The 22,123-nt window shown below is 57.0% G+C and overlaps 1 protein-coding gene across 1 annotated transcript in view; it reads right to left on the reverse strand.

Moving 5' to 3' along the window:
- The window catches only part of Srcin1 (SRC kinase signaling inhibitor 1), a 59,389-nt gene extending 44,395 nt beyond the window's left edge, over nucleotides 1-14,994 (reverse strand). Inside the window, exon 1 of the mRNA XM_059270719.1 lies at nucleotides 14,871-14,994. Coding sequence (XP_059126702.1) covers nucleotides 14,871-14,994 — 124 coding nt within the window. The remainder of the gene's footprint in view (nucleotides 1-14,870) is intronic.
- Nucleotides 14,995-22,123: the final 7,129 nt, after the last annotated feature.

Genomic DNA, 22,123 nt, shown 5'->3' on the forward strand with positions numbered 1-22,123 from the left:
AGATTTAAAACCCACCGAAGGCCACTTAGTTGGTTAAACGAGTTGGAATCTAATTAAAGGACCTCCTCAGGGTTCGGGAGGGAGAGCTTACCTGCCTAGAAGGAGCAGTGGGGCGGAGTCTGAGCTTCCCCAGCCCCCTGTGGAATTTCTCTTGCTTTCCACAGAGTATGCTTCCTGGGTGGGAGACCACCTCAGCTAGATGTCTGGGTTCTCTGTCATGAGCCCAGTGGGAACGGCCCTTCCCCCTTAGTCTGAGTACAGCATGACACTTGCCCATCTCACCTCCAAACAGCCCCCAGCCCCACCTGGACTCCAGCATCCAGCTGAGCATTATTTCCCAGGGGCAGGACACAGCCTTTCTCTAAGTTCAGACCTCATCCACCTAGGGGGTGATGGGGCCTCCTCATGGTGTTGAGGGCCTCTTCAGGGTGGGGCCTTGTCTCCACCCTCAACTAAGAAGGCTTCCTTCCTGCAGAGGTACCATTCCGCCACACTGAATGGTCCTGAAGAGCAGACCTATAAGTTGAGGGTACCCCAGAACTGACTATCACCAGACAGGGTAGAGGGAGGGCCTGGGAAGAGCCAGCTCCGCAGAGCCTGACAGGGCGCTACATCCACTCTGCAGTCCTGGCACACACAAGTCTACTGACTGGCCTAGCCCAGCACAGGTGGCTCAATGACCCCGGCAGGCTGTGACCTCCCTCAGCTCCTGTCTCCTAGACAGAGGACTGACGCCACCATAATGATGCTCTCCTGCCGATCCCATCGGTGTCCAAAAAAACCCCATGGTGCTCTTACTTCAGCCAAACATCTTTCACAGAAGGGAAACTAAGACCCAGAGCACAGACCTTACCAATCACAAAGAGGCCAGGGGCCAAGGCAGGAGCACAAGCCAAGTGTGCTGGGCCCCCGGGGACCAGGACATTTTCATTTTACCATGCCACTTCCCAGAAAGCAGCTCCCAAGGGAGCCCCTCTCCAGGGGCAGGGCCCAGGGGCATAAAAACCAATTCAAATCATACAACACAGCAGCACTCAGGCAGGCCAGAAGACACAAGCCAGGGGTGACAGCCCCACCTCAGGCCAGCTCCCCAGCCCAGTCTGGGAGGGGTTCACATATGCGATTCAAGGTTGTCTCTACAGCCCTTCCTCACACTCAGACATGATTCCCATTTCCAAATGAGCCACAAATCAAAATCTCAAACACGCAGCCCTCCCTCTGGTCCCAGCTCCTCCCTCCCACACACAGCAGGCAAAGCTGTGGCATTACCAAAAATCACTGAATCTGCAGCTAGGACAGTTCTGCTCAAACCCAGTTCTGCCAGTAACTAGTCATATGACCTTGAGGAGGTCAGGCATCTCTGCAGACCTCGGTCCTCTCATTTATTAAAAAAAAAAAACAAAAACAAAATAAAGCTAATCACAGACAGGTGCTCAAGCTGTGCACTGCCCTAGGACGTGGGGCCACGGGGGTGAGTGGAGGCCAGTTGCCTCCTCTACCCCAGCCTCAGTGCCTCTCGCTAGCTGTCAGGTGGGGCTGTGGGCTCTCTTCCCTTCCAATGAAGCCTTGACTAATTGGCTTCCCCGACAAAGGGGAGGTGGACATGCAGGAAGGAGCCGTCACCCTCCATCTGAAGAGGGAGCTGGAAAGGCTGGAACAGCCCTGGCGTGGGCCCACACAGAACAGTGTTAACAAGCTAGCTCCTGCCCGCGCGGCATCACCACGGCTCATGCGCCCAGGGAAGATGTCCTGTCAGCTCCACATTTCCTTGGAGAGGCAACCAGAGAGGAAAGCAGCAACCCAGAGGGAGGGGGGAGGAAGGGAGGGAGGGAAGAGGGAGTCACCAAGCCTCCCAAGTTAGAGATTGCCAGAGTCCCCTCTCCTCCAGCTTGCCTACACCTACATGGGCCACTGCACCTTGGCAGGAGGTGTGACCACAGGCGGGATGGACAAGACAGAGACCCCAGTCTACTCCACACCAGGTTTTCATCTTGGGCCTCAATATTGGGCAGACTTTGCCTCACCAGACCGCTCAGTGACCTCCTTAGAGACACCATTCCCCTGGGGATGACCTGTCACAGTCTCAGCATCAAGCTTCGGCCATCACCGTGAGCACACACACACACACACACACACACACACACACACACGTATCACCACGCCTGGGTCACCTGGTACCACCCCCCACAGCTTCTACCCAGCCCCAACAGCTCTGCTGCCCACTCCACGGGCACTACCACACAAAGGGACACACAAGTCCTAGCCAGGCTGTGGTTATACATGGCACTTGTGCCTGAGTCCCCAGAGAGACTGTCCTACCTCTGCGTCAGAGCAGCGCAGCTCCAACTTGGAGGGACAGCCATGGGATGCCAGCTTGATGGCTGGTCACAGGTGTATGTAATCACAGTACTTGAGAGGTGGAGACAGGAAGATCAGGAGTTCCAAGTCATCCTTGGCTACGCAAGAGTTCAAGGCCAGCCAGGCAGTGGTGCACGCCTTTAATCCCAGCACTTGGGGGAGGCAGGGGCAGGTAGATCTCTGTGAGTTTGGAGCCAGCCTGGTCTACAGAGTGAGTTCCAGGACAGGCTCCAAAGCTACACAGAGAAACCCTGTCTCAGAAAAAAAAAAAAAAAAAAAAAAGAGTTCAAGGCTACCCTGGAGTATGTGACACCCTATCTCAAAAAACAAATCAAACCAAAGGCAACGGGGGATGTCACAGAGGCACCAACTGGCACCTTTGCCCTCGATTCCCTATGTGTCTGGTCTGTTTGGAACTAGCGAAATCAAGCCCCAATCGACCTCACGGCCGCGGACTCTGACGATAACCATCGAGCCAGTGCCAATGCTGAGGTTTCCTGGGGTCCTTCTTCTGCTGGTACAGAGGCTTGGCCTCTCCTCCAGGGTACAAGTGAGGCACGTGGTCACCCAGCTCCTATCAGCTGACACCCGGCCCCTAGGCTTCCCCTCCAGAGTAGGTCACTCTAGCCCCCCTGGCCCCCATTTCTCTCCCTAGGACACAAGGCTAGTGTCTGAGCAGTCTAGAGGAAGGGGCCACAGGAGCCAGGGCTACAAAGGGCTCAGTAAAGCCTGGCTGACTGCACGATGCCAGGGCAAGTTCTCTCTGCTATCCAGCCTGAATCTTCCAGTGCAGGCTGGAAGGAGGAGGCAAGCCCTTGTGCCCTGGTACCTACTAAAGACTGGGGTCTTCCCTCTGCTTACTTATACTCAGGCCCCCTGAGTAAAGAGGGTGAAACCCTGGGCAGGGCATGATGCATTCCCAGTACAGGGCAGGTGGTGGGTTCCATCCCCAGCACTACTAAAGGGGAAATGCTGGGCCTGATGTGAAGGCCTGTAATCCCAGCTACTCCAGAGGCTGACACAGAATCACAAGCTAAAGCCTGCCTGGGCTACAGAGAGAGTTCAAGGCCAGCCGGAGTAACTTTAAAAGCTGTCTCAAACAACGAAGTCGGGGGAAAGGATGGGGATACAGCTGAGTGGTAGAGTGCAAAGCCTTGGGCTCCATCCTGGGTACAAGGAAGAGAGAGAGGGAGGGAGAAAAAGAGGAGGAAAGAAAAGGGAGGGAGGGAGGGAGGGAGGGAGGGAGGGAGGGAGAAAAAGAGGAAGAAAGAATAGGAGGGAGGGAGGGAGGGGGAAAAGAGAGAAGTTGAAACCAGCCAGTGAGCTGCCTAGAAAGCAGGAATGAGGCAGGAGCAGGGCCTGTCCCTGTGTAGCCTGGGGCATGACACTTCAAAGGGAGCAGCTCTGACTCACTTAACTCTCAAAGGAGCCTTGGAGGCTGCTCTCTGTGTAGGTCAGGAGACTAGAGCCCAGGAAGGGTGACTTTGCCCGAGATGGGCACAGATGAGAGGAAGCACCTGCTCTGAGAAGCAGGGTTCCCACTCTCCTTTCCCAGTACCCTCGACTACTGAGCCTCAGTTCCCCATCTGTTCACTTCCCAACCCTCCTGCCCACTGTCCTCTGACTGGAGGCCTGGTCTCCAGGGCTGGAGCAACGGATGGACAGACCAGACGGGAAGACAGCAGCCTGCAGAGCAGCGGAGGAGCAGGCTTCTGGAAGAGTTCCTAAGCCTCCTTTTCAACCTGATAGGCTCAGAGCCCTCCCCCATCAGGCCCCAGGCTGTGACAGAAACAGTCTCCCCTGTTCACCAGCCCTGCAGCCAGGGCTTGGAGGCCTCCAGGAATGGAGACCTCACTATAGTAAAGGTGTCCATCATCCTGTGGGCTCCTCTTCCTGAAAGTAAGCTGTAAGGAGAACCCAGACTCTCACAGGGCCCGGGGGAAGGTTATGACCTCTCCTTTTGGGGGTGAAGGAGGCTGCTACACCAATAACCTTCCTTGTTGGACAGGTCCTCTGTGAATGGTCTGGCTTCCAGTTCCCAACTGCACTGGCCTTGCTAGAGAAGTTCCCCTGGTGTCCCCACCCTTCCTAGCTGGTGTCCTTCAGAACGGCTCCAGTAGTTCAGACAAGGTCTTAGGGATGTACTAGAGGACCTCCTTCTGCCTACCCCCACCACCACAAAAACACTTGCCCCATGAGACTGCCCAGGACAGGAGCAGTCCAGCTTTGTGTTCAATGTATCAGCCTCCTGCCGCCCCCTCTGGAGTATCACACTGCCTCATCTTGAGCTTCCCGTGCCTCTCACTCTCTCTGCTTGTTCCTCCCAGCCATCCATCTACCTCAAGGCCTGCCCTGGTTGTCAAATGCAGGGCCCCCAGCTCTGAACACCACGGGTCCTCACAGTCCAGCACTGTGGAGCCAAGACGCACACAGCATGTACTCAGTCTACCTGTGGGTCTCTAGTTAGTAGACAGCAGCCCTGTCCAGACGCCAGCCATCTCCAGGATGCGCCCAGCCACCTTGAGGACTGGGAAACCACAAACCACTGGACATCTGATGCACATGAACCACACAGTGCCTCCTCCTTCCGGCCCATTTCCCTCTCTTGGTGCTGAGTCCGTCCTGCTGCCCAGGGCCCCAGGGCTCAAAAGGAGAGAGGTTTGGCTCCCCGCCCCCAGCCACTTCCCGCACTGGGCCCGCATCTGATGCCCATGCTCACGCGGTGGCTAATTCTGGCGTCTCATCAGACGGTAATTATGGGGGAATGAGCAGCACTGTCATCTCTGCGGCTCAGCACCTGTCACCACTCTGCCATCACAGGCTGCCGGGATGGGACAGAAGCAGAGAGGGAGGGAGGTCTGGAGAAGGGCCCTGACCTCCCCACAGGTGACCAGTACATGTCCCTGGGGTGGTCACTGCTCTCCTGGTCACCCTGTTATTTAGGCATCCTGGCCAAGAGCAAAGGTCACAGGACTATTCACATGTCCTGCTGAACTGATTCATATGTCCTGGCATCACCACACTGCCTGGCACACAACAGGCCTGTGCTGACTGTTGATTGACTACATGACCATGTATACACCAGATACAGTCCCAGAAGGGGAGCCACAGAAGACCCAGTGTAGAGAACAGAAAACCGGGCCTGGTGGAACTGGGTACATCTCCCCAGGACATGGTGAAGGTGTGGCAGAGGACTGGAGATGAGGGGAGACGAACTTCACAGTCCGTTCTCAGGATCCAGGACTAACAAGGAATGCCTCCTGCAGAAAGTGAGTGGACAGCCTCTCCTATTGCCCAAACGACATGAAAGATTGAAGCTAGACTCAAGACAGGCTTTGGGAGGAAGGCAGAACAGTGAGAGGAGGCAGGGTTGGAGCCTGGGATCATCTGTCTGAGTCTGGGCATGTTACATGATTTCCTGTCATATCCGCCTTGTCCCCCACAAAAGACAGCATCTCATTGCCACTCTGGGGACAGCAGAGGAGGTAGTGAACTATGGAACCATCATTACAAAGATCTTAAGCCTTCACAACTCTCACAGGGTCCCCAAAAGCACTGCCACCAGAAGCTAATGGTCTCATCACACCAGCCAGGTTGTACCTGCACCCTGTATTCCACTGCCTTATCCTCAGAGCCTGAGGAACCCACAGATCTACCTAAAAACAGCAACGCAGGGACTAAGCCCACCCCGGATGTCCTGGCTCCCACTCCCACGCATTCTAACAACGTCCACACCCATTCTAAAATCCATCCGTATCTTCCACTCAGAACAAGGCAAGACCGGGATCTGCCACACCTTTCTATGAATACAGGAAGTAAGTCTCTGGAGGTAGTGAGCCCCCCTCCCCAATCACTGGGGGTATTCCAGAAGCAGGTAGGCAGAAAAAGAAGGCCTTGGCCTCTCTGCTATGCAGGCCTCCTCCCACAGGCCCCCTGAGGTCTGTCAGAGGTCTGGGGAGGACCAGGCCTGCTTGGGAGTGCTGGTTCCTCCCCACCTTCTCGGTTAGGAGCTGAGGCTGGGGAGGGCAGGAGCATGGCTGCTCTTTTAGGAAAACGGTAATTTTAATTAAGAGGCAGACAAACGAGCGCTCCGCAGATTGTCTCAGAGCAAAGTTATTAAAAAGCCATCAAGGCGGCGGCAGCAGCCACAGCAGTGAAGAGGGCCCCCCCCCCACCGTGTCCGCCTGGATTGGGGATCAAAGGAGGGGGGTGGAGGACCGAGTCACCGCCCAGATGGGCTCTGCAGCCCCTCACCTCTGGAGTAGGTGGGCAGTACCATACAGCAACGAGGCACAGCCAGCCCAGCCCTGGGCAGGAGGCAGAAAGAGAACCCACCTCCAGAGCACCCTGCTCCCTGCTCGGGGGCGGGACCCCCACTGGTCAGTGCCTGTCCCTCTTCACAGCCTGTCACGTGTCACACGCAAATTCTCACTGTGACCCATAGGCCAGACCAATGAAGCTCAGAGAAGGGAAGGGTTTCTCCCTAGACCACACAGTTACAATGGCTTAGATGGGGATTCGAACACAGGCCACCCTGACTCTCAGTGCTCTGAGCACAGAAGGAGGGCAGGGGGCTGCCTAGTCCGGGTTCCAAAAGGCCTTAGCACTTTTTGAGCTGCTCCCAGCCTCCAGGGAATCAGAGTCTGAGTCAATGTTTGCACGATGGGGTGGGACAGCATAGGTCTCAGGACACTCTACAGGGACAGATAGGGGTTTCCAGCATTGTCAGTGGGGGACAGCTATCACCTTGGTGCGTGGGGGACAGATGTCACTGCTGGAGGCTAGACTGCTGCTACATTACAAGATGCCTGCCCCTCCACCTGGCTCCCTAAGGCAGCCCTGGCCAGGCAGGGTGGCAAGGCATGGCCCTGCCGGGTCTCCCTCTCCTGCCCTCCGGACCCTGTGCCGGCTCAGTGGCTCTCCAAAGTGAAGTGGATACTGAGGGATAAGGCGACTGAAAAACAAGCCCTGAGGTCGCCTGACCCAGGTCCTACCCTACCCTCCCCCACTCCCCGACCCCAGCAGAATCCCTGGGGCCTCATCTCCCGGCAGAGGTGGCCTGCCTCTAGCCCATGCCCAGCCCACACAGACACACACCTACGTACATGCCTGTGAGCTCACACAGGCACACTTACATGCACACGTGCACACAGACACAGATTTGCCAGGCAAGACGCCCTCCCCACCTGGAGATCTGCCGTCCCCTCCCCCTGACGTATGCCTGGCCCCCTGGGGACGGCCCTCCCAGTGGCCCATTGTGACCCTTCGCAAGCAGGGGAGGGTGCTGACTAGGTGGCCGTGGTGGGCTCCCTCCTGGCTTACTAACCTGGAGACTTTAAACAGAGGGAACAGAGTCCTGCCGGCTTCCCTCCCGCCGCTCGCTGGAGCCCTGGGTGAGGGACAGGAAAGGAGGAAACCAATGAATGAGCTGAATGAGCTGGGGCAGGAGGGCTGGGCCAGGGGGCGGGGAGCAGCAAGGCAGGGCTTTAGGAGCTGTCCCTTCGGAGGTCACCAGGGTGTGGGGGGCTCCCCTCGGGGTAGAGACCAGGGACTGGAGGAGGGGCAGGGAATAAAAGGACAAAGACATCACTTGGGGCAGACAGGAGGACAGACAGTAACAACATGGAAAACATGGGCCCCTCGTCAGACAGACAGACAGCCCTGATCTTCCTTCTGGGAATAAGGAGCAGACGCTTGGCTTGGATGCCCAGTGAAGACCCCAAATGTAGCACCCACGGGGGCCCAATGGCTCCCCCGATCCAGGTCTCCTATTTGGGGCAGGAATGGGGTCAAGGTCAGAGGGTCAACATCACTGCTCACCGACCTTCCCCCAGCTCCAAAGACCCTCCCCTCAGTCTGTCAACCTCATCCCCAACCATGAGTGTCCTGCTGCCCCCAACAGAGCAGACGGGCACTACACAGCCTACAGGTGTTCACATTTAAACCTTGATTGGCCTTTCGCCAGGGAAAAGCTCTGTCCCCATCCCTGCCAGAGGGCCTTATGCTAGCTCCCGCCTGCAGCAGGGTCCCTGGATCTTCCCTCATACCTCTCCCTCCGTACACAGAAGAACCTCCTAAATCTATCCTGCCCCACGCTAACAGATACCACCTATTTTTTGCCGTAGGGTCTGAGGTACAAAGCCCCTTCCTCCTTGGAGACACTGCATCTGGGCACAGCTTTCACTTGGCTAGCCCGGGCACATCCGCACTCACTGCACGCACTCCCTGAGCCCCCTGCCAATCTCCCAGTTCCAATTTTCCCACCGATTACCCGACGCAGGGACACCCTGGAGAGAAACAGCTGCTGTACCCAGATGTGGGCAGACTACTGAGAAAGCAAGAAAGAATGCACCACCAATCTAGCACCCCAGGGTGCCCCGGATTGGGGGACGGTGAGAGGGGCAGACTGACTGAGGAGGGGTACAAAGACAGCCTCAACACCCCGAGTCTCCCCACTCCTTGTGTTGGTTTTTGAGAAGCGTGAGTGGTCCAGGATGACCTTGAACTCTGACCCACCTTCCATGGTGCTGGAACTACAATCCTGCTCGCACCCCCTCTCCAATCCCTCCTCACCGCCCTCCCCAGAGACCTGCCCTCTGGGCAGGTGAAGCACTGAGTCTCAGGAGCTTCAAGGTTTCTTGCAGAATCTTTCCACCTCTGTCCAAATTCTCTCACTGAATCCGGAGTCTGCAAGACAGCCACCGTGAATACTTCAAGGTACAGAGAAGTGAAGCCATGTCCGCAGTGAGTGTCCCCGAGCTGCTCCTAGACTCCTCCCATCCAGCCTCCCCTTGCATCAATATTTGGGAAGTTCTCCCTGAAGTCTAACTGTGGTCCATTACATGCTCCAGTAGAATTTTTTTTTTTTTCACTGTCTTCCTGCCTCATTCTAGGGCAGGTGACTGACCCTGGGCTGTCAGGTGGATGACAGAGTCTGTGGACTAGACAAGGAGAGTCTGTCTTTATATGTCTGTCAGTCTGTCTGCCCCCTCACCAGCCCCCAAAGGGCTCAAGGTTTCCTGAGCTTTCACTGTGGGTACCTTTAACTCTCTGGGAGCCCCTTTCCTGGCCCTCCTGATCTAGCAACGGTAGCAGGCAAGCCCCTCAGAGGCCTCTTCCTGTCTAACACACCAGGAGTCCTAGGCTTCTGAGAACCGGTGCTGGAGTTGGTAGTGAGGGTCTGTGTCTGCTAAGGGCTGTTATAAGCCCTGCACACCTTCTTGGGGAGCTGGGAGCTTAATTCCCCTCAATGAGGCAGCAGCTTGTATCTGGGCCACTGTGGGGACACCTACCCCTCAGCAATTATCAGGCGACTGAAGGGGGGGACACAGAAGGATATGGCACCCTCTCCCAGGCTGCATACAAACACCTCTGGCTGGGGCTGAGGCTTGTTGAGTTCTGGGGTCCCCAGCGATGAGACCCGATGAACACGTCCTTCCTAGGTTGGGATATTCCACCCCGGGTCTTGCAGGCAGCCCAGCCTTCTGACCACAGTTCTCAGAAACCTGGTAGCAGTGGCTGAAGGCCGGCCACCTGCTGGACCCACAGCAGGAGAGAAAACCAGGGCTGGATTACGGTTCCTCCACAGAGTGGAGTGCAGGGCTGGCAGGGGCTTCCAGCCCCCTCATCCATCCCCGAGGCTGGAGGACAGATGCAGGCAAGGTATATCACAGTCAGGGAGTGAGGAGCTGCTGTCTGTAAGCCGCCAGTGTGTGCATGTGTGTGTGCCCAAATGTCTTGGCCTTGCGCCATTTCTTCTGGCTCAGCTGAAGCTGAGAAGTATTCCTCCCACCCTTCATGTGACAAGGCATTTCTTATCTCAGGGGACAGGAGGTGGGGAGAATCTTAGACAACTGACAGGGAGCTTAAAACCCTCTATTTCTAACTTCTTTACTTATATCAAGGACACTGAGGACCAGAGAGGGCAACCAAGTTGCCAAGGTCACACAGCAACAGAGAAGACACCAGTCTAAGCTTCTTCTTGAGGGAACAAAAGGGACTTCCCATTGCTTCCTTTGTCCCACAACTCAGGACCCCCTCAGTCACGCACAGGAGTTAGCTTCTGGAAGAGGGTGCCATGCTGGCCAGTCCCCTGTTCCTAGCTGTTAACACTAGCATGTACTCCCACGCCGCTGACCCCTCCTCCTCCCACACTGGGAAATGCTTCTCTCTATGTGACCTCCATTCCTCCTGCTGTAGCGTGGGCTTGTTTCCTCTCAAGCTGTCCTATGCAGGGGCAGGGAGAGGGGAGCAGAGCAGACTTGCAGCCTCCACACCCCGCCAGCATCGAGGACCAGGGCAGAGTGTCCTGGGAGTTGGCCCTATGCCCGGTTTGCACATGACGGAAGAGTGGCGGATGTAGCAACCCGAACATAGGAAAAGAGGTCTTCTAGGAACTGTCCAGCCACAGCCACTCCCAAGTCCAGCCTGGGGCCAGCAGTCTCTAGAACCCCAGTCTGCTTATCACAGGCCAGGCACATGCTAGACGTTATCTATTATCTCATGTATTCTTCACTCTTCCATGAGCAGAAACTAATTTTGCCCCCAGGGTCAGTGCTGCCCTAAAACTGAGTCTAACCCCGTTCCCACTTGCTGCATTTCTTCTGCTCCAGTCCCTGGTGATGGAGTTCATTTTTGTCCTTCGGAAGCTGCCATCGTGACTCAGTGGTCTCATACTACCTCTTCTAGGCCACAGCCTTTATCCTAGCCTTGCCCCAGGTAGCAGGGGACAGGTATTTGAAGAGAGCCACCGAAGGAATAAGGGCTGGGGTCCAGGGCTCTGCCCTGTGCCAGGTATGGAGTACACCTGGGTGGCAAGGAGGCAGGACCTGTATAAGATCAGGATGGGTGGACCGGGGCCTCTGGGGTTCTACACACACACACACACACACACACACACACACACAAACGGTCTCAGGCTAGGCAGGAAAAAACCTCTTCTCTCCTGGCCTCCATGTCTGAGGCTCAAGTCTCAGCTCTCAATCCCAGAGTTCAGGGGCCTGGTCTGGAACAGGAGGGAAAGGACACCACTGGCCTCGCTGTGCACTGTGACATGAACGGAAGCCGAAGGTCCTGACGCACCAAGGGGAGCACTTAGCGATCTGACACCCTACTGTCCAGCCCTGCAGGATCTCCTCCACCAAGACCATACATACTCTCTCCTGCTTTAGAGCAGGGACACGGGATGGGGTGAGGGACACGACACAACACCCACCTTCCCGGGGCTTAGCTCCCACCCTCTAAGAAGCTGGAGCCCTGGGAGTTGAGCCAATGGGTGAGGGGAGCTGGAAAGATAGGCGGGACTCTGGGCCCCATGTGGGTGGTGTCCTTCCCCCTGCAAGCAGGCGCTATTAACATATGCAAAGCATATGCAAATCACCCAGAAGAGAGACACAACATCGCAGGAATGTCAGAAGAGACCTTGGAGATCATCCAGCCCCGCCCCCTCATCTCAGGTGAGAAAGGAGACCAGGGAAGGGACTTGCTCAAGGTCACACAGACATCGTAGGCCTGAGACAGGATTAGTGCAGGGCTCCAGGCTCAGTATTGTTTCTGATGATCATCTGTTATCTGGGGGGGGTTAACCAGGGGAGAGTGGCCAGGGCCTGGCATGGTGCCCAGCAGCTTCCTGGATCCCACTTGCCTCCCTGGAGGCTGAAGGTAGTCTGATGGGCACGGGTTGAGAGACAGCTGTGTGACAGAAGTACCTTTAGGGAACAGGAACCAGAAGGGCTGGGCAAAAGAAAAAAAAAAAAATCCGTCGGGGAGGTGAATGCCAGAAGGTAACTGAAGTGTGTGAGGCAGGGGCATGAAGAGCCCAATGTCAAGGTGAGATGCCTGAGGTGGTGTGGGAGGACACACACACACACACACACACACACACACACACACACACACCATGCAGCCTGGAGTGTGCTCAAATGCACAGCAGCCCCCTCCAGCCTGCACTCTGACAGTGATGGCACCTGACAGCCCATAATAGTCAGCTGGCCCATCCCTGCCGAGGCTGCGGCTATGGCTGTTCAGTGACTGCTCCCCTCCGCAGCAACCTTCCACTCAGTCCTAGAAAGCAGGGTTGCTGCTGGGGCAGAGAAGACAGGCAGAGGGGAGGGGCCGCCAGAGAGAGCAAGGGGACTTTTGAAGGAGAGGGGACGCTGGCGGCTGGGGGAGGGGCAGGGGGATGGGAGGTGGGAGACTGGCAGAGAGGAGAGGTGGGGGGCCTGAGGTGACAAGAGGGGACTCGGGAACAGAAGGGAAGGATGGTGTGGGGTCCTAGGGGCCTGGAGGACCACACTAGAGCCTGGGTCCTGGGTATGGAGGCCTGCCACTGAGGTGCTACACTGCCAGCAGGGGTTGGGGACCATGCCTCTGCCCATCACTGGCTGCCAAGAAATCGGGCCTCCCTCCCTCCCCTCCTCCTCTCTCCCTTGGGGCAGGAGCTGCTTCCCAGCCAAATCCAAAGCCTTCATCTCCTCTTTTCAGAGCTGGGAATGAAAGAAGGGAAGCGGGAGCAGCCCTCAAACCCGCTGACGGCCAGATTTTTATTATCTTTGCTCAAATGGGCCCTGGGAAGCCAGCTAAGGAGTCTTCAAAGAGCCTCTGAGTGCCTTATTGAAGCCGCACCTGCTCCGGCCCACCCACAGCAGGCGTGGGCTGGGGGCACAACTTATCCCCAGCGCCCCCAACTCCAGGACCCTGGGCCAAGGATGCCAGAAGCCTCAACCTCAGCACCTTGTGTCCAGGCAGGGGCCACAAGGTCAGGGAGCCAGGCCAGACCTGGGCCAGTTGGGCATCTAGGCAGGAACTGTCCCTATCTGGGCCTGAACGACAGAAATGAAGAAGGAAAACGAATCTCCTTGCCAGAGCTTAGAGATAAGTGCTTAGAATTCCTCGAAAGAGATGCTTTCATGGCCAGCCTGGGATTTTCCCCTGGACCCTGACCTGCCTGGGCACCTGCAGGCCACTCCATTCCTCCAGACTCCCGGTGATAGCAGGGACCTTCTCAAGCACCGCCGCTTCGCACTGGGCTCCCAGCTCACTGAAAGAGGTCAGATTCCTGTGGCCTAGCCTTCCTCTCACCTGAACACAGTGCCCGGCAGTCTCTGCCCTCAGCTGGGGTGCTCTGCTTCCCTCAACACCTATCTGGGGTGGAGGTGGGGAGCTTCAAAGAGCCCAGCCCTATCCCTGCTCAGCACTTCCAGGGCTGGGGTTTTGGCAGAGAATGCCAAGGTTAGCCCTCGGCAGACAGAGCTTGTGCCCCCCCCATCCCCCATCCCCTGCTCTTGACCACACCATCGAGATCGATGCCCACAGCCAAAAAGGAATCAATGGCTCTAATTAAACCCTTTTCTGGGGTGGGTCCCTGGACAGGGAGGGGGGAACTCTCAGAGGGGCCATGCATCCTGGTGGGTCACTACTTACCTTTAAGAGGCTATATAAGTAAGGCCACCACGGAGCCCCCAGACCTCCTTGCTAGTGGAAGGTGAGCAGAGGGCCAAGGGGAAAGCTTGGGGTGGGAGCATGCCTCTGAGCGCTTGTTCTAGGGACCCTTCCCCTAGTGAGGCTCCTCTCTCCTCTCCCAGACTCAGCCTATATTTGTTTCTTCTAGGCAGATCTCCAGAATAGGAGCCAGAAGGGAGACCCACCACCCGAGGTTCCACCCCAGGGTCGTCACTGAGAGCTAGCCCTCCAGGAAAGGAAGGAAGGATGCAGGACTGGGGGGCAGCATTAGACAAAGACCCTCTTGTCCCCAAGACAGAGTGGCAAGGAGCCAGGGCAAAGCCTTTGCACTCACAGCCAATGGTGCCTGGGTACCAGGCAGCCTGGGGGGGGGGAGCCCCGTCTGTATGTCCAGAGCCCTCTCCCACCGTTGCTTCTACACTAGGCTAAATCTCTACTCCAGCTCCCAGCCTATCCAAGAGCACTCCTTCTGGCTGATTATCACCCTGGACACTTACCCTGAGTGACCCACACACCAACCAGAATCAACCAGACCCCCGTACCCATATACCACAACCGCCCCCCACTTACAAACACACACCAGCCATGCTAGAAACCAACACCGTCCCAGCTACCACCAGAGATGACCGCCTCTCATCTCTACAGTAACTGTCTCCCATCAGACACACCATCAGTTGTTTAAGACCAGCCACAGGGACAGAGAAGGGAAAGGGAGAAACTGAGGCACAGAGTCAGACCGCCAAGCTGTTGGCTCAAGGTCACCCAGACCAAGATGACCAGAGTAGAGGAAGGTATCTTAATACCCCACCCAAATGGCACAAACCCCACCCGAAGGAACAGCACCCCAAAAGGCACAAACCCCACCCAAAGGAACAGTCGGATCCCTAGTCTGCTCAGTTTCTCCACTTCCCACCTTTATCCCAAACACCTTCTGAGGGCCTGCAGCCAAAAAGCCCCAGCTGGGGCCTGCAGAGCCCCAGGTCCGGCAATATTTGAGAGGGGCTGGAAAAGACAGTTCAGCCCGCCTTGCTCACACTGCTGATCCTGCTCACCTGGCTCCCCTCGGCCCCCAGGGTCCCTTGGTCCAACCTCCTCCCTGGGGGAGCGGGCGCGACCCTCCGCGGTCCTCTCCCACCAGGCCAGGGCAAAGCGCCGGAGGCACTGCCAGGGCTGCATGGGGAGGCGTGGGGCTGGGGGTGCGCACCAGCAGCCACACACGCCCCACCGGGCCCTGCCAGCTGAGCTGCGGAGGCACCCGGTCGGCCCCCTCTACTGCCACCAGCATCCTGCTGCCCCCACCGACAGGACTCGGAGCTGGCCCGGGAGCTTCTGACGTAGCAGGGGGGTGCGTGGGAGAGGAGGGGGGGCCACGACGAGTCCCCTCCCCAGCCCCGCCCCTCTACTTCTCCAGCCCCCTGCAGTCCCCACCTCCTCATCACCCCGGACGCCCTCCCCAGCTGGGGGCGCCCTCCTTTGCCCCTTGCCTCTGCAGGGGGAGGGTTTACGATCCAGAAGCCCCTCCCTCAGTCCCTCCCTCTCCAGGGCCCTCCCTACCCGCCCGGCGAGCGGGGAGCAGGTCCCCAGTTTCTGCAACTGCTGAGGAGGCTAGGAGGTCTCCAGGGCTAGGGCCTCGAGGTGCAGGGGGTGGGGTGTAGAATACAGCCTTGTATCCTGGCAACACAGCCAAACCCAGAGCGCTCGCGGTCCCTTGCTTCCCTAAGGGACCGGCGCGAAGGGTCCAGCACTACCAGCCCAGCGCCTGCACCCCATCCTAAGAGCTGAGGCGGGGATGATGCTCTTCCCTTCATCCCCGACCCTTCCCCCGCAACATCCCTGGCCTCACCTCGCATGGACCCTTCCCCTCCCCCCACTCTCCTCGCCATCCCCCTTCACCCACCCCTCCCCCCTACATTGTAACCCCAGGTCCCCTCCCCCCGGGCACCGAGAGGCCCTCCTCGCCCCGTCTCCAGCTTCGCCAGCTCCAGACCCTCTCGGCTCCCCGCGCTCTCCCGCCCTGGTCCGCCCCAGCCCGGCGCGCAGCTGTCCCCTGCCCCCCGCAACACCTGCGCCCGGAGCATCCCTAGCCCGGCCGGCCGCCGCCTCCCGGGCCCGGCCGCCGCCCCCGCCCCCGGCCGAGGGGAAAACACACAAAGAAAACAGAAATACCTTCCACTTAAGCATGGAGGCACATTAGGGAGGAGAGAGACAGGGACATGCCTTGGGACGGAGCGTTCCCCATCGGGCGGGGGCGCGGGGGGCGGGGGCCCCGGGCCGGCCTGCCTGGCGCTCGCCCTCTCGCCGCCTCGCGGGCTCCTCGCTCGGCCCCAGCCCCGGGGCGCGGTGCCAGGCGGGCGGGCCGGGGGCGCGGGCCCCGCCGGGGTGGACCAGCTTGGGAGGGCGCCGGCGGCCGGGCGTGTGGGTGCGCGCGCGCGCGGGCGTGTCACCGAGTGTGCGAGAGCGAGTGTGTGTGTGTGTCTCTCTCTCTCTGTGTGTGTGCGCGCGAGTGCGCGCGTGCGGCCGGCGCGGGTGTGTCACTGCGGGCGGGAGCGCGCGCGACGCGGGCACGCGCCGGTGGCCGGATGGTACAAAGGGCCGCCGGGGGTGGCGGGGAGCGGGGGAGGGGGAAGGGGCACTGCGCTGCCTCGCGCCCTCCGGCAGCACGCCGGGATCCCGCAGCACACTGCCGGGACTGGGGTGCGGGGCGCGCTCACGCTCCGCCCCCCACTCCACCTGCTCCCCCCCACCCCACCCTAAGCGGTCCTCCAGCCGCGGTAGAAACAAATGCGTTGACCCCGGAGTGGCCTCGAAGGAGGCACCTGGGGAGGTGGCGCCTTGGGACAGACAAGCGCCCCGGGCGCGGCGGAGCAGATGGGGAGAGGACGAGAGAAGGGGGAGCACTCTCCAGCCAAGGTGACCTCGGAACGCCACAGTCGCTCTACACCCAGAGTCCAGACCCCCAGTGTGCCTCTCCTCGGTCGCGCCCCCTCACCCCTGCCCCTCCCCCGTCTAAAGCCACCCTCGGCCAAGGACCCAGCTCTCCGGCGCCCCCTGCTGGACAGCCTCCTAGCCCCTACTTGGGTTTCCCGCCCCTACCTCCGGCGCGAGCAGGTACTGCATGCGAGTGAGGGAGGAGACATCGATCCCCTCTGAAGTGGACCCCAACCAAGTAGGACGCTCCAGACCGTCTTCTCACGCCTCCTCTGGTGACACCTTTGCCACTTCCACAGCAGCCTGCAAAGCGCCATTTCGGCACGCCCCACCCTGGTTCACCTTCCTTGGCCTACCTGGTAATTCTGCGGACTTCTCCATCTCCAGCTTGGACCCAGACACTCGTTGACCTTTTGTGCTCAGGCTTTTCCCTCCGTCCTTCCCCAGGGTTTTGTGGCCAGTTTCTCCTCTCAGAATCCTCTCTTCGAGAGGGGCAGGTGGGCTAAGCCCTCTGTCCGTTTTATTTACTCCTGGCATTCCCAGAGGGAGTTCAGATGGTCAAGAAGAGGCCACCCAGTGCCCACATCTCTTCCCTTCAGTCCACCCAGCAGAATGGCTGGCAGACAGAGCCCAGGAGAGGAGACCCCACCCCAAGTGGCCCAGATGACAAACCGGTTTCCCCACTTCTTCATCTACCCAGTCCCAGCCTTAATCTGGGCTCTCCTGCTTTTCTGCCCGCCCCCAGGCCTGCCTCTGAGCCAGCCACATGCCCAGCTAGGGGCAAGGTCCCAAATGCCCCTGACAGATCAATTCCAGCTCCACTACCTCAGGTGGCAGGGCAAGGCGGTGAGAGGGAAACTCGGCTCCAGCTGGCCATCTCAGGAGGCCAGCCAAGAACTGTGTCCTGGACACATGGTCTGGGCACACAACCCCAGCAGTTAAGACCATGACTTCTCTCCTGGGCCAGCTGCTTTTCCCTCTGCCAACTGGATGGTGCCCATCTTTTGGCCTCTGGGCACTCACTGGGCACCCTTCCAGCTCCCTGCCTGGCTGCCTGCCTAAGATGGGCACTAGGAAACCGCAGGCCCTATGCATGGGAGGGGTCACAGCCTGGCACACACCTCTCCCCCCTTCAGAACTTCACACTGCTCTATAAGACTCCTCTGCCTTTGGGTGGTCCCAACCCAGAACCCCCCACCAGGAACAAAATGTCTTCTTGTCCCTATTCTGTGCCCATCTAAGGGGAAGGGCATCAGCCGGTACTTTACCCAATAGTCTCTAATTTAATCCTGCCACATTAGCCATATATCAAAAATAAAGGTGCACACCTGTCATCCTAGATTTGGGAGGTAAAGGCTGGAGGATCAACACAAAGTTTAGGCCAGTCTGATCTCCCTAAGTGAGTTCTAGTCTGGCCAGGGATACATGATGAGACCTTGCCCAAGAAACAAAACAAAATAGAAGCCAGGCGGTGGTGGTGGTGGTGGTGGTGTACACCTTTAATCCCAGCACTTGGGAGGCAGAGGCAGGTGGATCTCTGTGAGTCCGAGGCCAGCCTGGTCTACAGAGTGAGATCCAGGACAGGAACCAAAACAACACAGAGAAATCCTGTCTCAAAAAACAAAAACAAAAAAGAAAAAGAAAGAAAGAAAGAAAGAAAGGAGAATAAAGCTGGGAAGTAGAAGGCTGAGTGAGAGACACTGCCAGCCGCCACGATGACAAAGAGCATGTGAAGATGCCGTAAGCCATGAGCCGTGTGGCAAGGTATAGATTAATAGAAATGGATTAATTTAAGATATAAGAACAGTTAGCAAGAAGCCTGCCACGGCCATACAGTTTGTGACCAAAAAAAAAGAAAGGAAGGAAGGAAGGAAGGAAGGAAGGAAGGAAGGAAGGAAGTTTCCAAGAAGTTTAGACAACTGCCCAATCCAAGAGCCTCTGAGGTAAAACTGAGCCCCAGGCTGGCCTGACTCTAGAACTCCCAGCCTCTTTTCTACTTCCACTGCCATCTTACCTGTGACTACCAGAAGCAGAGACCAGCCCTGGCACCCCAAGTCCCACACCCACACAGCTGTTAGCAGACAGCAGGGGGACCAGTGAAGCAGAGTTAGGACAGGGGCTGTCCAGTCCCCAAGGACCTGAGCATTCTCTCTGAGGTGACAATTGGAAAGATGCTTCTCCTCTTCTCTCCTATTCTGTGGACTCTGCTGCATTTAACACTTGACTCCTAGACTCACCAACAAGCCACGGATCAAGACTGGGTGGGAAAAGGGGGGTGAATCAGCACCTGGGAATCTGAGCTCCAAAGACGGCTCCAGAGGAAGCCCTTCATGGCAAGACACAATCATCAGGTGTAAGTCGTTTTTCATTTATGTAACTCTTCTCTATTTCTGTTGTGGTGGTGTTTTTGAAACACTCTTGTTATTTAGTTCAGGCTGACCTTCAGCCTACAGTCCTCCTGCATCAGTTTCCCTAGTGCTGGGATCACAGATGTTGGCCACCGGGCATGGCTTGTGTAGCTCACTTTTGTTTGTTTGTTTGTTTGTTTGTTTTGTTTTGTTTCAGTGCTGAAAATACAGTGCTGGGATTGAACCCAGAGCCCCCACAACACATTCTGCGCACATGCTCTATCCCTAGGTCACGTTTTAATAATGGTAAATCCTTCACATTTCTGATCGTCTCAGAGCTAAGGACTCACTGACACACACACACCCTCTACTCTCCAGTGACCCTCTATATACATACACATACACCAGGACAGCTAGCCCCGGGGCTCCATGGAAGCATGATGATAAACAGAGTCTAAACAGAAACATAGGTCTCACAGTCCCAAACAACGACCTGACCGTCATCCTTCAGGGATGCCACCTCCCGTGAGGTCTCTGAAGGAGGAGTGCTCTGCTCCTAGGAGGAGGCTGGTGAGGGAGGGCGTCAACAGCCTGGGTGTTCCTTATCCAGCAGAAGCAAGCAGAATGGCTTCTCTATGCTGGCATGGTGCCCAGCCAACCCTCATGCCAGCTGCCTCCACCTGAGATGCCTCAGGTGCTGCCCCGCCTTTTCTCATTCCTCAACATAACTTCCCTCTGGTCCTCCTCCCCTGTGGCGCTGGCGATGCTCTTCCTAGCCAGCAGCTGGCATGTTTGAGGATTGGGAAAACAGTTCCTCACCACTCCTTCTGTCCTTCTGAAGTACTCCAGGGCCCTGGCCCACTCCAAGGGCAGCAGAAAGGAGAGGCGGGAGCAGCCTAGAGTGGGGAGTTCTTACCCTTTCCTCCTCTTCCCTAAGACATTGTAGCAGCAGGCCTGGCACCTAGCGTAGTTAGTAAAGCGGGTGATGAGGAAATCAAGGCTGACCCGCGCACGAACTGCCCATTCTGCACCGTGAAGCATCTGCGTGAGGTGAGGTTCCCTAAGAATGTCCCCCCCCCTTTCCGTTTGTCTGGCCAGGGCATTTCATGAGCCCCATAGAGCCATCCAGAAAGCACTAAGCAGTGACCATGCATTGAGGTGGAAGATGCGGCAGGGCAGGAGGAAGACGGCGCTGCCCCTCAGCCAGGCTAGCATCTGGGACCCTAGATCCTGGACACCTCTCTTCTCACGGAGCTCGGTGTTCACCCCCACTCCACTCCACAGCAGAGCCCCGTAAGTGGCTGTAAATTTCAAAAGAGTCTCCTGCTCCCTCAGGTCCCCCTCCCTCGCTTGTTATTGTAACGAATGCAAACGGTGCTCAATAATTGATGCCTTCATTAGCACATCAAACTGCTTTCCAAAGAATGCAGAGAGAAAGTGGAAGGGGTTCTCCGAGGCTGGGCCCCTTCACAGACCCTCAGCCGTCACTCAACCTCCCAGCCCCCACAGTGGAGTGGGCAGGGTTCTCAGAGCCCCAGGCTCTAGCTGCCTGTCCCCTAGCAAGGAACCCAAGCTCTCCTTTCAAACTCCTTGTGATAGACTCTGAGTCTCCCTCATTAAAGGAGGTCTCAGCACCCTGGAAAAGCCCTTTGGTGGCTTTTTGGAAGAGAGGTGCTGTCCCCCAAGTTTCAGAGTCAGTAAGTTCGAGGGGATGTGCATTTCTAGCAAGTTCCCAAGAAGTGGGCTGCTGCAGGGTCAGGACACACTTGCCGAGCTAGTTGGGTGGCGACAGCCTTCTGGCTCTCCCAGCTTAGGGCTTTGCCCACAGAGGCAAGTCCTGGCAGGGCCTGGCCCACATGGGGAGTGTCTAAGAGGCCTTCTCAGCTCTCATGAATCTCTTCTGTTTTCCTCACACCATCAAGGAAGTTCGCTGCTGTCTGGAGCACCCTTGGCCATTCCTGTCTCCCTAAACTTTAACCCTCCACATTGAGAGACAGGGGTGGGTCTTCTGAAACCCTGCTGTGTGCCAGGTCCATGCTTCGTGATGCTGGCATTCTCTCCTAACAATCAAACAGGAAGCATGGCTTCCCAGCACCTCATCCCTCTTGGGGGACTTCCTGGGAGGGGGGTGCCTTATGACTGCAGTCCATAAACATGCAGCTCTCTACCCTCACTCTGTCCCTCAGGTATCTTGAGCTGGACATGAAGTAGTGTAAATTTGTAATCTCAGCTACTCAGGAGACTGAGGAACAAGGACCAAGAGTCTAAGGCAAGCTGAGCTAAGCAATTAGTGTGAGGGCAGCCTGGAATACACAATAAGTCCTTGCGAAGAAGAAGAAGAAGAAGAAGAAGAAGAAGAAGAAGAAGAAGAAGAAGAAGAAGAAGAGGAGGAGGAGGAGGAGGAGGAGGAGGAGGAGGAGGAGGAGGAGGAAGAGGAAGAAGAGGAAGAAGGGAAGGAAGGAAGGAAGGAAGAAAGAGAGAGAGAGAGAGAGAAGAAAGAAAGAAAGAAAGAAAGAAAGAAAGAAAGAAAGAAAGAAAGAAAGAAAGAAAGAAAGAAAGAAAGAAAGAAAGCCGGGCGGTGGTGGCGCACGCCTTTAATCCCAGCACTCGGGAGGCAGAGCCAGGCGGATCTCTGTGAGTTCGAGGCCAGCCTGGGCTACCAAGAGAGTTCCAGGAAAAGGCGCAAAGCTACACAGAGAAACCCTGTCTCAAAAAACAAAAAAACAAAACAAAAAAAAAAAAAAGAAAGAAAAGAAAGAGAGAGAGAGAGAGAGAGAGAGAGAGAGAAAGAAAGAAAGAAAGAAAGAAAGAAAGAAAGAAAGAAAGAAAGAAAGAAAGAAAGAAAGCGGGTGAATGAACTTTAATGGGGGTGAGGGAGCAAGGTGAAAATGTGAGAGAAGGGAGAGGAGGCCCACAGAAGTGAGGATGCAGAACAGGAGAAAAGGAGAGAAGAGAAGAAGGGAAGCAGGAGTGAGGAGGCAGGAGGGAGAGGAAGGAGAGAAAGGACCAGTAAGAGAAGAGGGGCCTAG

The sequence above is a fragment of the Peromyscus eremicus genome, chromosome 8a, assembly GCF_949786415.1.
Source record: "Peromyscus eremicus chromosome 8a, PerEre_H2_v1, whole genome shotgun sequence".
Classification (NCBI taxonomy): domain Eukaryota; kingdom Metazoa; phylum Chordata; class Mammalia; order Rodentia; family Cricetidae; genus Peromyscus; species Peromyscus eremicus.